General features: G+C 40.8%; 1 protein-coding gene across 2 annotated transcripts in view; it reads right to left on the bottom strand.

Annotated features, from left to right (window-relative positions):
* The window catches only part of MAPRE2 (microtubule associated protein RP/EB family member 2), a 162,877-nt gene extending 147,000 nt beyond the window's left edge, over window positions 1-15,877 (bottom strand). The window contains exon 1 of one of the 2 annotated variants that reach the window (XM_010362716.2): window positions 15,598-15,877. Coding sequence is in view for 1 of the 2 variants with exons in the window: in XM_010362715.2 (XP_010361017.1) it covers window positions 14,145-14,168 (24 nt within the window). In the remaining variant the exon portion in view is untranslated. Of the gene's footprint in view, window positions 1-14,144; window positions 14,436-15,597 lie in introns of those variants that run through there. The other variant, XM_010362715.2, reaches the window with a different exon arrangement.
* Between the last annotated feature and the right edge of the window lie 247 nt (window positions 15,878-16,124).

The following is a 16,124-nucleotide window of genomic DNA, read 5'->3' as shown; positions in this document are numbered from 1 at the left end:
AGAGAAGAAATGATTCCCACTTCTGTTCACAACTGTTGATGTATGTGGTCTTTCTATACTCACTAGCATGACTCAACTACACTCTTAAAAAGGGGAAGTCCCTTTGATTAGGCTCAAATAAAAGGTTGTTATAGTTGGTTCACTCCTGGTGTTTTAAGTTCATTTTCTTCTTGTTCTTGCATGCTCTGGTGCCTCAGGCAGGTGCTGTATCAGTGCCCAGGCCAGGCACAATGGCTCTAGCCAGTAATCCCAACACTTCAGAAGGCAGAGGCAGGAAAATCCCTTGAGCCAAGGAGATCTAGACCATCCTGGGCAACAAAACATGACCTTGTCTCTGTTAAAAGTAAAAAAAAGAAAAAATAATAGCCGGGAATGGTGGTGTACACCTATATTGCCAGTTATTTGGGAGGGTCACTTGAGCCCAGGAGTTTGAAGCTACAGTGAGCTATGTCTGTATCACTGCACTCCAATCTGAGCAACAGAGTGAGATCCTGTCTCACTCATTCATTCATTTATAAATAAATCAGTGTGTAGTAATTGTGCAGTAGCACAAACTCACAAGATTCAGGCCTTAGTGTCTTGACCTGTATTTTGAGGCAGCACAATTCAACTCACTCCTGTACTCCATCAGTGGTTCTGCTTTTTCCATGTCTTCCCTTACCTCTAATGAGATATGATATATGGACTCTTTATTTGTCAGCCTAGGCCAACTGAGGGAGAGGCAACCCAACACTAAAAACCACATGCACAGGGAAACGTGAGCTCAGGAAGTTTTCTGAGTGGGTGCTTTTTAAAATGTGTCTGATCTGCCGGAAATCACACTGCTTTCATATTTTGAACAGCTATAATGGCATTCTCCATATGTTAAATGGATGTTTAAACTTATCACTGCATCTGCCTATTCCAATTTAAAGAATTCAGTGTGCTAATGGACTATCAAAACTGCATATTTTCCTCATGTTTAAAATGTAATTTATGGATTCCCCAAAGGAAAAAATATATAGTTCCCACTCTATTTTCTATTATATTTTATTATAAGAAAATGAATTAACAAGCACCTTTCAAAGCACTGGGATATTTTGTGGAGAGAAGATGGGTAATGTAGGATGTTTTCATTTTATTATGATACCGGAGGTCACAAAAGTGAATTGAGTTGGCTTAGATTGTACTTTAAACACAGCTGGGGTAAGAACTAGGTCCCTTGACAATCAGTTCAAATTGACTTATTGTTCATATAATAAAGTACAATAAGAATGATATTGTGCCCAACTTGCAAAAGTTTTGAGTGAAGATCATTGCACAGACTTTGAACTAAGAGGAGTAGTTAGAAACAACCATTCTTTATCTTACTTCATGTTTTCTTTTGAATATTTTGGTAGCTATTGCTGCCTCCACTTTATCATTTCTCTAATTTTACTTCTCTGTAATACTTTTGCTGTTTTAATTTTTTAATCTCTAGAGCCTCTACTCATGATGAGTAACAATATTTACATAATTTTTCAGCTGGAGAAATCGGCGTTCAAAAGTTGCTCAACCGAAGTCACACAAAATTATTAACAGGGTGGTAACAAAGCTTAGGGCTATGAATCATTCTTTAACATTAAAAGAAAACCTGAAATATAAAAAACAAAAAAAAATTCACATGGCTTTCAGATTCCAACAGCAACACTTAAAACACCACTAGGCCTCACAATAATATAGTGTTAAAAATCTCTTCCCATTGGGATGGGCCACAAACCCCACGGGAAAATATGACTCAAAATATGACTTGATGTTATAGAGCACAGTACACAATGATTGTTTTACCTATCCCACGTGGCTTACCTGCGTCAGATTGCTCAACAAGTTATACTCTAAAGGTGCCAGATGACTCTTAACAAACCCCACCCAAGGTCCCAGGTCTGGGCAAATTACCATGAATAGCATCATCACAGACACTCAGATAAGAGATTCCAGAAAGCCTGATATACTCTTCCACAAAAGAGATGCACCTAACTCCAATTCACAACTCGCCTGGAGCTGTGTCCATGGTGATGGGTAAGTATAATATAGCAGGAGACTCCCAAGAGGAGAAAAAAGGCCACACATTCTGGAATTATACTCCTTTTAGTCTTGCAGTCTGTGTAGCTAATTGTGAGAGCTGTTGGTAAGCAGTACCAGGAGCCTCTTGTTCCTTTCAAATAAAGCAAATAATAGTTCTGTAGGACAGACGTTTCTTGTTTCTGAGCACAACTTGGTTCCAAAGCTCTAATCAGTCTCTCCTGTTACTCAAAACAGGCTCAGTGAACGAACACAGAAACAGAAAACCAAATAATGCATGCTCTCACTTAGAAGTGGGAGTTAAACATTAGGTATACATAGATGTAAAGATGGGAACAATGGACACTGGGGACTACAAAAGGTAACTGGGAGAGAGAGAGAGAAGAGGAAGAAGAGGGGAGGAAAGAGGGAGGAGGAGGTGGACAAGGGTTGAAAAACTACCTGTTGGATACTATGCTCATTACCAGGGTGATGTGTTCAATTGTACCCCAAACCTCAGCATCCTGCAACAAATCGTAACAAATCTGCATGTGCCCTCCTGAATCTAAAATAGAAGTTGAAAAACAAAAAGCAGAGGCTCAGGAGCTGATTCTCCCTCCATCGCATTATCTGTCCCCAAGTTCACAAAACATTCCTTCCACAATGAAAAGACCAAGGGATCCATGGATACAGTGAAAGCTCCCTAGAGTTCAGTTATTGCTTAATGTTTTTTTGTGTTTCTTTTTATAGAGATGAAGTCCCAGTATATTGTCCAGGCTGGCCTTGAATTTCTGGCCTCAAGCAATCTTTCTGCTTTGTCCTGCCAAAGTGTTGGGATTACAGACATGAGCAACCATGCCCAGCCTGATAAATCTTAATATAACTTAGAAACATCAGTGTAGAAGTACCGTGCTTTTGACTGTCTAAAATTTTAAAGCAAACATCTAAAAAAAATTCCCCAGGGCATCAGTGGTTTACATTGAATGTAGTGCTAGGTGAAATTTATCATAGATGAGAGTCAGGATTGGAGAAAAAAGTCACATCTGAGATTTTTAGATAAGAAATGTTGGTTTTTCTAAATGAAAAAAAAAAAAAAGACCTACATTAAGATTCCAGATAAAAATATCCCAACACCAGTCAGAGTTAGAAATCAATTCTCCAACAGTCCACCATATATCTTTCCTAGTGCTCCTTATCCTCTCCTGTCAGATAAGCATTCTCTTCCTCCTAAACCCTTACCAAAACCTGCCAACTGCTCAACTCTCACACCAAGCCTCAAATGTCATTCCTCCCAGAGGTATTAGTATTTAACAAAGCAGAAGAAATCAAGTTTTGGCAGTGGACTTCCAGAAGTTATTCACAGAGAAGCATTCCCCACCAAGCCTGTTTTTTAAAAGAAAGACTGCAACGAAAGGGCACCCTCTAACAAACTGCAGTCCCATGGTGGAGAGCACCCTTTCTGAGTACACAAGAAGATTCTCATTGCAATTCTTCATCTACAAATCATTGTATTGGAAAATGGAACAATTCCCAAAGTTAAAATCTTGTGTCAAGCACTGTACTAGAATCTGGGGATGTAGAGATGAATACAAGTTTATTGCAATCTTCAATGGATTGACATGCAGGGAGAATGAAAAGCAAACCAAATATGGGTCACCTAACTCACTCCATTGAGATGGGTGGAGGCCATGGTTAGGAGGTTAGGAAAGGCTTTCCATATCGATGTTTCTCAAATATTAATGCCAAACAACAGATTACCTGGGGATCCTCCTAAAGTGCAGATTCTGAATGAGGATGTCTGGGGAAGACCCTGAGGTTCTGCATTTATGAGATGCTCCTAGGTGATGCTGATGACACTGGTCAGTGGACCACAATTAAAAAAAAAAAAAGAGAGAGAGAGAATGTCTCACTCTGTTTCCCGAGCTGTAGTGCAGTGGTGTGATCATAGCTCCCTGCAGCCTTGAGCTCGAGGGCTCAAGTGATCCTCCTGCCTCAGCCTTCCAAGCATCTGGGACTATAAGCATGGCACCATGCCTGGCAATTTTTTGAAAATTTTTTGGTAATCATAGAGTCTTGCTATGCTGCCCAGGCAGGTCTTGAACGTCTAACCTCAATAAATCCTCCTGCCTCAACCTTCCAAAGTGCTGGATTATAGGCATGAGCCACCACACACAGGTGAACCACACATTTTGCATATCAAGAACCTGAGATAAGACAAAGTTCAAGCTTGAATCAACTAAGACATCCAAGACAGAAGAGCGAGAGAAGGCACAGGCAAAGACCCAAAAGCTAGAGACATTAAGCTGGATAAAAGGAACATTAAAAATGCTAAGGAAATGTTTTATGTAAGATATTGTTGAATGTAAATACAGACAAGAAGAACTTTACACAATAATAAAAATAGTTTTTGTAATAGTTACATAAGGGTGGTTAACATTAGGAGTACTTCTTCCCACACCCATGCTTTTTGGTTTGAACTCTCACTAATGAATGTATATTTATTTATTAAAACAACAAAAGGATAAATAGATTTCTCCTTTGTGTGCTAGTGGGGGAAATTCCGCCCTGGGATGTTTTAAGAAAATGACCATGTAGGCTCTTCCAATTTGGGGTTGTATGATTGGATAAGATAAAAAACTACTTAATAACTAATCACAATTATGTAATAATATAGTAATAATCATTTCCTGAGAAAGAGTGCAGGCAAGATTACACAGAATTCTAGAAGAAAAAAACAAAACAAAACAAAACCTGTCTTTTGGTTTCACAGAGCAATGTCTACTGAGGAATCCATTGCTTGGTACCCTAGAGCACATCACTGTTCCCCAGCCATGAGAACTTTAAGGTTCGGAGAGCAGAAGGGAGTGTGTGGCTGATGTGGACATATATAGCCAGCAGCTACATGTAAGATACATGCTCTGTGGCTTCGTTCCCAGTGTGTAGATGGAACAGTTAAATGAACATCACCCTTCTTCCAAATCAGGCATGTTGCAGGAAACCACGTCCTATAATAGTCAACTGCCAGCCCTACATGAAGCAGATCATTAAACAAGTCTTAGGACATCACTGTACATCCTACAGTCATAAAGATGTACACAAACATTATCTGATCTTGTAACTCCTGTCAGACTTCGCTTTCTCTGACAGATGAAAAAACTCAATTTGAAGGATGTTGATGAAGGATATTAATAACATCTCTAAACTCACCCAGTTAGCAGCAGAACTAGTTTTAAAACTCAAGCTACTTGGCATTCTTGCTCCAATTTCAGAATTCATTCTATGATATAATACTATAACTTCTAAAAGACAGGAAACCAGGCATAAAGAAGTTAGGTTTTAGAATTCAAAAAGAATTATCTATGGACTCTTTTTGTTACTTTAAAAAACTTTAAATTTCACAAGAATAGTTTGGAATCTCCCATAGACCCAACTGAATCTCCTTTTGTCCAGTTTTAGAGGAATCTGGGGATACAAGTATATGAATATGTGGTATTGGTATATAAATACTGTTCTGTAAGTTACAATAATAAAATGAAAAACAAAAGAGATTTGCTGGTGATCTGAGTGCCAGGAATTGTGATCCACCTAATTTACAGGTTAATAATCAAGGAAAATCCAGAATTACATATTAGGCTGTTCATTTATTCCATGAGAGTCTTTGAAAAAGTTGACTTATAGGCCAGGTGTGGTGGCTCGTGCCTGTAACCCCAACACTTTGGGAGGCCGAAGTGGGTGGATTGTTTGTCCTCAGGAGTTCAAGACCAGCCTGGGCAACATGGTGAAACCCCGTCTCTACAAAAAATACAAAAATTAGCTGGGCATGGCAGCATGTGGCTATAGTCCCAGCTACTCAAGAGGCTGAGGTGGGAAGATCACTTGAGCCCAGGAGGTGGAGGCTGCAATGAATGATGATTGTACCACTGCACTCCAGCCTAGGCAACAGAGAGAGACTCTGTCTCAAAAAAATTATTTTTTCAAGTTGATTCATAATATTATAAATGGCCATTAAGGAATTTTATATGAACAAAATAGAAATACAATGGTTTCATACCTGGAAGATACTTTATCTATCTTCTAGGGGGTTAAAAAAGACAGCTTATTAAGGATTATTCAACAAGGTATTAAACAAAAATACCAATTTAATGTGTGGAAAAAGTGAATCCTCTAGTTCAGGGCTTCTCAAACTTCAACACGCATATGATTCACCTGTGTTCATTTGTTAACGTTAAGATTCTGATTGAGGAAGTCTGGAATGGAGCCTCAAATTCTGCATTTTAAGACACTCCCAGGTGATGCTGATGCCTCATCTGGGTAGCAAGGCATCATTGCAATCACTTGGAATCTCACTTTGATTGGGAACATACTGTTGACATCATTGATGGATTGCTCACGTTAGCCCTACTTGAACTAACAATATACCTATTGAAGTATTTATTCTATTAAAAAATTGGTGAAAGAATAGAAAGTACTTTAAAATATCCTACAAAATAAAAAAGATTGCTAATTTTCTAATTCTTGTTTTACTTTTTATTTCCTCTCAATTTAGTGCATTGCACAAAAAAACTTCAGTTAATGGCTTTTTTTCCTTTAGCAGGTGAAGGCAGCTAAGACATTTTAAATTCATTATCTCATAAATATAACCTCAGCTCTTTTACAGACCAGGAAAGCTAGTCATTTTGAAATCTATTGTATCATAAAAGTAGGATTGCTGAATTTAGCAAAAATAAAAATTAAAAACCAAATAACAAAAAAATGAAATGCTCAGTTAATTCAAATTCAGACACATTAAAACAAATCTTATCTAAAATCAAATTTAACTGGTTATCCTGTATTTTACCTTGCAACCCTAGAGAAAAGCATACCTCCAAATTCTAATTTATCTTGAAGTGCTGACGGCCAGGTGCTGGGATGGAGAATTAATAGACCCACTGATCATGTTCCCTAAACATTTCAACTGTAGAGGGAATTGCTTCTGGATTTGCCAATACTACATCACACACGTGGTTATTACGGCTGCTAATTTGTGGAAGCTCCTTTTAGGGGATCTGTGCCCAGGAGACCACACTTTTAAAAAAAATCACGATAGAGGGCAAGCTGGAAGTGAAACTACCGAAGAGTCTTACTTATATCAATAGCTTCTTTCCCAGGAAGAACCAGGTGGAGCAAAACCAGCAAGGTCTTTCTTCTTAGGTCTTCTCTTTTTTTCCACTTTATGGAGAGCTGAAGCAGCTCGGGGGAAAGCTCAGATAGTAGTTTCTTGGTAAGAATCATGAAAGGTTTTCCTTCTTAATATCAAATGCTGTTAAGTTTGATCAGATTTAAGATGATCTTTGAAAGAAGGAAGGAATGTACAAGGTGGTTTCAGGCCCTGTCATCTCTTAACAGTTTTTGAAAGCCTTTACCAGCTTTTAAAGGGGCAAGCTAATCCTCTGATTTCATTTTTATGTATGATGTGCAGTAAATAGTTTCGGGTACTTCAGCAAAACAAAGGCATCTACTCATTTCTAGATGCCTTTTCTTGTATATTTACCTACCTCCTACCTACTTCAAATACCGATAGTCATTCCTGCCATGATGTTTATAATAAGTTGGGACCAAGGTTTGCCTGTTAGCAGAACACTGTTGGATGTTTTGCCTCTGTTTAAGCAATTGATAATTATGAAGTCCCCGCTCTAGTAAAAATATAGTGAGTCTAATTATTTTCTAATTTTAGAAATTAATTTGGAGAGAACTATTAATGCTATGTGTATAGAACAGGCTATATATTTCATACCTGCAAGATATTTTACTTCTCTTCTAGGGGGTTAAAAGAGACAGCTTATTAAGGATTTCAACAAGGTAGTAAACAAATATATAATAATTTATATATAATATATATTATATATAAATATATTATGTTATATATTTAATGTATATATCTCATATATTAAATATATCATATTATATATTAAATATATAATATATAAATATATAATGTATATATATTAAATAATATATTATTAAAATGTGAATCTAGATTATGATAAGGAAGGGCAGTTAATTTCACTTGGATTAGTTCCTTACCCAGTCAGCATGGAAGTTACACATCAATCTCCAGCCATCCCTTTCCTCCTTTCCCCCATCAGAAGCACTAGGGGTTAACGTGGAAGTCAGTGACCTAACATGCCATTACTATCAATAGTCTTAGGATGGGATTAAATACACACAATTTTTTGTTTTTAGAAATAATTTAACTGATGTTAGGTACCTCAAAACTTACATTAAGTATAATGTGTTGTTTGATTTGGTGAAAAAGGAATCCCTTTGTCTTTTCAGTCTATAAATTGCAGCTGATTCTGGAAGGGGTGAAGAGAACACCCGTTACATACAACCCTTCAAGTTGCTCTATTATCTAAGTGAAACTCATCGCAAACTCCCATTCTGTGACATTAACAATTCATCAAAAGGAGGAAGTTCTTTTAGCTGAAGGAAGTTTTATGACAAGCAACACTTAAAAAATTGAGACTCATTCCCATCAATGTAGTTAACATCCTTTCTAGAATCTTAATAGTAATCTTTCCAGCTTTGAGCTGACTGGAAATAATTTAAGATGAATTTGGAATTTCTGGATTATAATCTGGTCTACTTTTGAATTTGGAAATTTTAAACAAAATTGTCCACAGCATGTCAGCTTTAGCAGTGTTAGTAACCATGTGTATATCTTTTTAGGATTTAGTGATCCTTGCCATTACAAGTAGCAAGCAATTTACATTAAATGCATGTTTTAGAAAAGTAGTGCTATTTTCAGGCCAGGCACTGTGGCTCATGCCTGTAATCCCAGCACTTAAGGGTGCTGAAGGCGGTGGATCACTTGAGGTCAGGAGTTCGAGACCAACCTGGCCAACATGGTGAAACCTCATCTCTACTAAAAGTATAAAAATTAGCTGGATATGGTGGTGTGCGCCTCTAATCCCAACTACTTGGGAGGCTGAGGCATGAGACTCACTTGAACCTGGGAGGTGGAGGTTGCAGTGAGCTGAGATCGCACCATTGCACTCTAGCCTGGGCGACAGAATGAGACTCTGTCTCAAAATAAAATAAATGAAATTAAATGAAAAGAAATAAAATAGTAGTGCTATTTCCAAAAACAGCAAGTTTCCACATCATGTTAAGTGTTTGAAGTGACAGTCAATACAAAGTTTCTAAATCTGAATAAATTTCCAAATTATGTCAATATACTAAAACAAGCCTATGAAGGCCCTCATAGGTTGGGAAAACATTGGCTAAAGAGTTAAGGGAAGTGTTCACACTAGGATTGCTCTTAAGGACATGCTTTCACATTTTCTAGAGCTCTGGAAATGATTGCTAGTTAGTATTGCACTATTTGGGCTTTTTGGATTCAGAAGTTATACGGTTGACCATATCACTAAAATTCATATATTTAGAAATATACTGCTTTTTGCAAAGTACATACACAAGAAGAATATGAAAATAAACTTCTATTTTTAGTGATTAGTTGACCTATGGTTGGTAACTCGTTTTCTTAACCTTCTCTAAGGGAAACAAAAAGAAAAAAAAGACTAAGGCTTTAAGTGAAGAAATTTTTATGTAAAATTTGAAGTATGTTAAACTGGGGTAAATCAGAGGTCTGCAGTTTTGCTGTAAATATTCTAGGTTTTGTGGGCATAGTCTCGTTCAGCAATTCCATGCTGCCACAGCCATAGACAAGATGTAAACAAATAAGTATGGCTGCAGTCCAATGAAACTTTATTTTGGACACAGAGATTTGAATTTTATATAATTTTCAAGTGTCCTCAAGTATTTTCTTCTTTGAATATTTTTCCATGACTGAAAAAACATAAAAACCCATCTTGGCTTCAAGGTCATACAAAACAAACAATGGGTCAGTTTGCTGATCCTAGAAACAGATGGAGTCATGAGTTTCATCTCAACACAGCTTAATGTAATTGTATGAAGTTTGTCAGTAATTTTAGAAGTGATAGATTACTAGATTAGGTTTATTGGAAGCAAATTTACCAATTAATTATATTCTATAAAGCTCTGGTGTAAGAAACATAATTTTGGATACTTCTCAAATCTTGCAAATTTGGAACAAAAATTTTGTGAAATTAAGAGGTTTGAAATACCAAGGCCAGACTTTTTATTATCTCAGATTAAAGAGTATAAATTCTCTTTCAATGTTTCAGATGGTTGCAGTTGAATTATATAGAGTTGGATGTATTCTTTGTGGCCTCCAATAGGTGAATGTTGCAAGAAGAGATGGGAATGTGCTTTGAGGGAGACAGTCAAGCATAAATTGGAGGACTCCTTAGTGAAGAAGCACCAGGCATTTAAGATTTCTATGGGTGGTGGAACTAATCTGTAAGGGTCTCTAGTAAAGTTTACGCTTCTATGACTTGGAAAAAGATTTGAAGAACTTATTATTATGGTTGCCTAGGTAAAAAGCTAAAGACAGCTCAAAATGTTTGGGGTTGGTTAATTCCAAAGGTTAACTACTTAAGAATAAAGTTGGCTGGGCGTGGAGGCTCACGCCTGTAATCCCAGCACTTTGGGAGGCCAAGACAGGCGGATCGCGAGGTCAGGAGATCGAGACCATCCTGGCTAACACAGTAAAACCCCGTTTCACTAAAAATACAAAAAATTAGCCAGGTGTGGTGGCAGGCGCTTGTAGTCCCAGCTACTCGGGAAGCTGAGGCAGGAGAATGGAGTGAACCCGGGAGGTGGAGCTTGCAGTGAGCTGAGATGGCGCCACTGCACTCCAGGCTGGGCAACAGAGCAAGACTCCGTCTCAAAAAAAAAAAAAAAAGAAAGAAAGAAAGAAAGAAAAGAAAATAAAGAATAAAGTCGCTGAGAGAATGATGTATGTGAATAGTTTCTACTTTTTGAGGAAGGAGTTAATTCAAACCAGTCTTGTGTAGCCAAAGCCTCCAGGCAAGACTGCATCAAAACCTATATGATGCAATAAACACTGGAAAAGGAGTCAATAATCCAGGAGTCAATGCCTCGGCATTGCCAGGATCACCTAACTTGTTAGATTCACTTGTGTAATTTGGCACCTGGGAATACCATTTACCCAATTATGTTTAAGCTCTGATATGTTAATAAGACCAGAGGGCTGTATAAATTTAAAGTAATAAGACTGGGTGGTTCTCGTCTGTTCTCAAACACTTTAGAGCTTATAAAATTGAGATGACACACTTTCTCCTACTCTACCCCTTTTAGCCTACTTGTAAATATTACAGAGCTAGGTATATATCATACTCTGAGAAACAGTTTCTCACTAATATGAAGTAATCTGATTAGTCTTTTTTTTTTTTTTTTTTGGATGGCCTCTCCCTGTCCCCCAGGCTGGAGTGCAGTGGTGCAATCTTGGATTACTGCAACTTCTGCTGCCTCCCCAGGTTCAAGTGATCCTCTCATCTCAGCCTCCCGAGTAGCTGGGACTACAGGAGTGTGCCACCATGCCTAGCTAATTTTCATATTTTTTAGTACCGATGGGATTTCACCATGTTTGGCCAGGTTGGTCTTGAACTCCTGACCTCAGGTGATCCACCCACCTTGGCCTCCCAAAGTTAGTTCTATTTTTCTAAATTACTTTATCTCTTATGCCTCCCAAAAAGGTGTTGACATTTCAGAAGTGCCTCTCCAGTTCTTTTTCTAAGCTACACAGAAGTGAGAATGAATGAACTTATATCATTTTGGCCTTTGGAAATTCTTATTAACATTTAGTTTTGGTTGTACTTATCACAAAAGACATCCAACTTCTTACTTTTAATATGCTAGTGATTTAAATGTACTTATGCTGTTGTAATGGGCAATACACAGGTGAAAATAAAAGCTATTTAACTGTCAATCTATTCTATAATGTCTCTCCTAGCTCATTAAATTCATGTGTGGTTTTTCACAATAATAAGTAGTGAAATTTTGTGAAGTGATTCTTTGGCCCATCAGAGTGTGGTTAAATGTGATAATAATTATTAGTTATGCTCAAAATACTAAATTGTTGGGTATAAAATGTAAGTGAACAAATGAGCTATCATAACAAGAAAGAATTGTAACAGGACTTCGGCTTTTATATATCTGGAATGTCTGTCTTGGAAAACAACAAACTGAATGTATTCAGGACGCTTTGGTTTTCAGTGTTCTCCCCATCTTTTGATACTCTTCAGTACGAACAAGCAGTATCAGTAACTCACAAAGTCTGTGCCCCTGCTTTGGGGGCTACAAACATTAAGGCCCCTACCAGAAAATAGAATACCAAGCAAGCTACAATAGATGCTAGAAGAGAGGTTCAGACGAAGTTCAACGGCCAACAATATTGAGTGCTTGCTGTGTGCAAGACACCGTTTTTCCTCCTTAAAGAAATTGAGGGCCGGTGCGGTGGCTCACGCCTGTAATCCCAGAACTTTGGGAGGCCGAGGCAGGTGGATCACCTCAGGTCAGGAGTTCAAGACCAGCTTGGCCAACATGGCAAAACCCCATTTCTATAAAAATATAAAAATTAGCTGGGCATGATGGTGTGTGCCTGTAATCCCAGCTACTCAGGAGGCTGAGGCAGGAGAATCACTTGAACCCAGAGGCAGAGGTTGCAGTGAGCCAAAATTGTGCCGGCCCCGGCAACAGAGTGAGACTCCATCCCAAAAAAAAAAAAAAGAAATTCAGGATGGGGAAGAAAGCACTTAAACAACAGTACAGAGAGTGACAGTGACATTAAAAATAGTGTCTTCACTATTTTTATTTATCAGTATTAAAACCGAAAGAAGAAAAAGAAAGTTTGTTGTTTTTGACGACTCTAACATAGCCTGTTTAAAGATGCAAAGAACCAGAAATAACAGGTTATCCTGGAGTCATTCTTTTGGGATGACTTTTTTTAAAGGCAAGAAACCTTTGGTTAATAGCCAATACAAGGTTTTATGTAAAATGTTAAGTGTAACTATTTCTATTTAAATAGATCCTTTAATCCACTCCTGGATGTATAATCAAGTAATATTTGACTTTTTTTGTATGCAAAATTTATGTGTTACATATTCATCCTACTTCACATAACTGAAATAACCCAAACCAGTTTACACTTTTCCAACAGTTTTTTTTTTATATGCTTCCCACCAAGGAAGTTACAGGATGTCTAGTTAGCTTTGTATTTCCCCTTCTAACAGAAAAGGGCATTATATGAAACAGGCAGAATGGGGTACTACAAAGGGAGTGGCTCCTGCAAGCAAGTAGATCCTGATCAGATATTAAAATGTGCTTTCAAAGGAGTGGAGTTTGTGCCTGTCAACAAACTACTAGCTGTAATTATTTCCTATTCACTGGGATCGCTGTGCAGCCTGCTGACTCACCAGGCTGCTGGAGTATGTTTCTGCTGGGTTTCCCTACTGCCTGCTACACATGAGTCATCACAGGAATGGAAGTTTCTATCCGTCTCCCTTAACAACAGTGCAGAAACCAGGCATTGAAGTAAGCTTCGATCTTTCCAATCAGACCCTAGCCAGGAAAGGGAAAAATGATGTGGTAGGTGTCACCACCAGCTAGGCTGCTAGATGACAGCTCCCCACCCCAGGGTGTTAGTCATCGGCACTCCAGTTTCAGCGTCTTTTCTCTCACCCACCCAAGTAGTTAAAGTGGCATCTTGTCTTGCAATGCCTGCTGCTTGCTGCTGGCCACTGAACTCTTCCTTTGCTATAGAGTTTCCCCAACTTGGCTGCACAATGAAGTCACCTGGAGTTGTTTGTTTTTGCTTTTAAATACTATGCCTATTTCTCACTCCCAAACAACCTGATTTAAATAGTTTGGGATGTGAACATCAGGAGTTCTCAAAGCTTCCCAGATGATTCCATATGCAGCAAAAGTTTAGAACCAGTGCTTTGATAGAGACCCACGCAAGAAAAATTTACCAGTAAAGCTTATCTAACAATCACTTGGTGAGCTCCCAGACCTCTTATCTTACCCCTAACTGATGTCTTTAATCAGTTTGGCAGAAAAGAACGAAAGCAAAGTAAGGAAGTATTTCATTTCCAGAGGGGACACAGGCTAACCAAGAACCACACCCCTTTTTGCTTGATAAAAATTTGGCCAAATTTAGCGTTCAAGAGAAGCAGGGGAAATGTTGCCGTTCTTCAGATTACCTTTTGATCTCTGTTCTGTTTCATTCCACAGTGTCCTGTTCAGCAAAGGTGTAAATTGCGGGTCCTCAGATTAGAAGTAGGTGCTGTGTCTGACCACAATTGCGACCGGTCTGCACACTTCACCCCAGCTGGGACCGAACCTCCGCCTCGCAGCGGCCCCAAGGTCGATACTATGCTAATCAAGGAAGTTCTTCCGTTTCGGTGCGCGCTGGCGCGGGTTTGAGCGCTTAACCCTTGATTCTACATTGACAGCATGATAGTGTTTTTAGTGACCTCTTCCTGCCTAGCGGGTCTACACTATTTTCCTTTTGTTCTTCTTTTTTTGGAAAAGGAGATGTGAGCAAGTGATAGAGAAGACACTCAGGGAGGGGACAGCAGTGTTGGCTGGTGCGGAGGTGAAGGAACGGCTAATGTTCGGAATATTAATTACTCCCCGCACTACTGACCCTGCGAGGACTAGCAGGAGGGGCCTGGGGGTTAAGACAAAGGCTTCTCCTGATCAAATGGCTGCAGCGCCCCTTCTCCGAGGTTACGGCTCTGCCCTCGGCACTGGATTGACGAAGTCACTGGAGGAGTGACCAAACCCACTGGCCCTTTTGGGGTCTGAAAGTCAGCTTTATAGAGCACCCCAGGTTCAGAGGGGACGGCTTTCCGCGTCCACCCCTCTCCCGGCTCTTTGTGGGATTTCTGGCTTCGGCATAGCCCTTCTAAGTGTAGACCGAAGAATTTCCCACTAAGCGGAGTGCGAAGTCGCTGAGTAGCCCTCGCCCTGCGCTCTCGTGCTCCCTGCAGAAGAGTCGCTTGAGCGCAGAATAACAAACGCTTCCTTTTGCGCCCACCCAGCTCCTGAGTCCCGGAGCGCGGATGGTGGCCGGTGTCGGAGTGGGAGAGTGGTGGCTGCCGAAGGGGAAGTGCCCGGGGTCCGGGGGATGCTCCCAGGCGGGCAAGCGCCAGCGCGCTACACTTCCTGATCTGCCCCCAAGCGCGCAGCCCCTGCCAGCGCCCCCAGCTCTCAGTCCCGGCTCCCCAGCTAGAGCCTGGAGGATCTTGCGCCGCGGTCGCGCAATCAGCAGCCCCCTCCTTCACCAACGCCGTCTTTCTACCCTGGACAGCCCCAGCCTCACCCCTCAGAACCAGTCCACTTCGCTTCTGCCAGCGTGGCAGCCCCAACTCCCTCCCTCCCCTTTTCTGGGGTGCACAGAGCTGGGGCCCCGAACCAGAGATGCGACACGCCGGAGCACGGCGGGGTGCACACCGGAGACCGCCTAGCCGACCCCTGCACAACTTCTTGCTGGACTCTGGACCCCCTGTTCCGCTTGCTCGGAGCCCCGTGGGCTGCAGACCTCAGCTGCAGGAGGAGGGGCGGCCAGTCCCTGGCCTGGAAGGGACTGCTCCAGGGCAGGGGGTGTCGGGGTGAGCCAGGGCGGTACCGCTTTAAATGCACTTGACTCACCTGCTCCGGCGCTGTCGCCTCCTTCCTCTGCTGACAGCTGGGGGCTTTGTTTTCTCCACCCACCCGGCCGGCCGCGCTCCTCCCCCTCTGTCGCACGTGACTCGCAGTCTGCCACCGCCGCCGCAGCTCCGCGAGTCTACCCGAGAGAGCCGGGCCAGCGCCGCCCCTTCCCGCGGGTGCGGGTGCAGGTGGGCGCCCCTCTGGGCAAGTCCGAGCCGACCCGCCTGAAGACGCTGTCTCAGGCCAAAGGAAGACAGGATGAATTCGTGACAGGGAAGAAAGTGCCAGCGGGTAAAATAAACTAAGTAGTTTGACCCCACTCGAAAGGGAGGAGGCCTCGAGAGGGAGGAGGCCTCGAGAGGGAGGAAGCGCGGCTTGCAGAGGGGGCTTGAAAAGGCGCTGCCACACCCTGAATTAAGTACCTGCAAATGGGGGCTTGCACACCAACCGGGGAGCATCTGCTTTTTACACCAAGTGTTTGTACTTCTACCTGGAGCAAGATTGATAATAAGGGGCAAACTAGTTTT

Source organism: Rhinopithecus roxellana, chromosome 21, assembly GCF_007565055.1.
Source record: "Rhinopithecus roxellana isolate Shanxi Qingling chromosome 21, ASM756505v1, whole genome shotgun sequence".
Classification (NCBI taxonomy): Eukaryota; Metazoa; Chordata; class Mammalia; order Primates; family Cercopithecidae; genus Rhinopithecus; species Rhinopithecus roxellana.
This window is presented reverse-complemented; position numbering and strand designations above follow the sequence as displayed.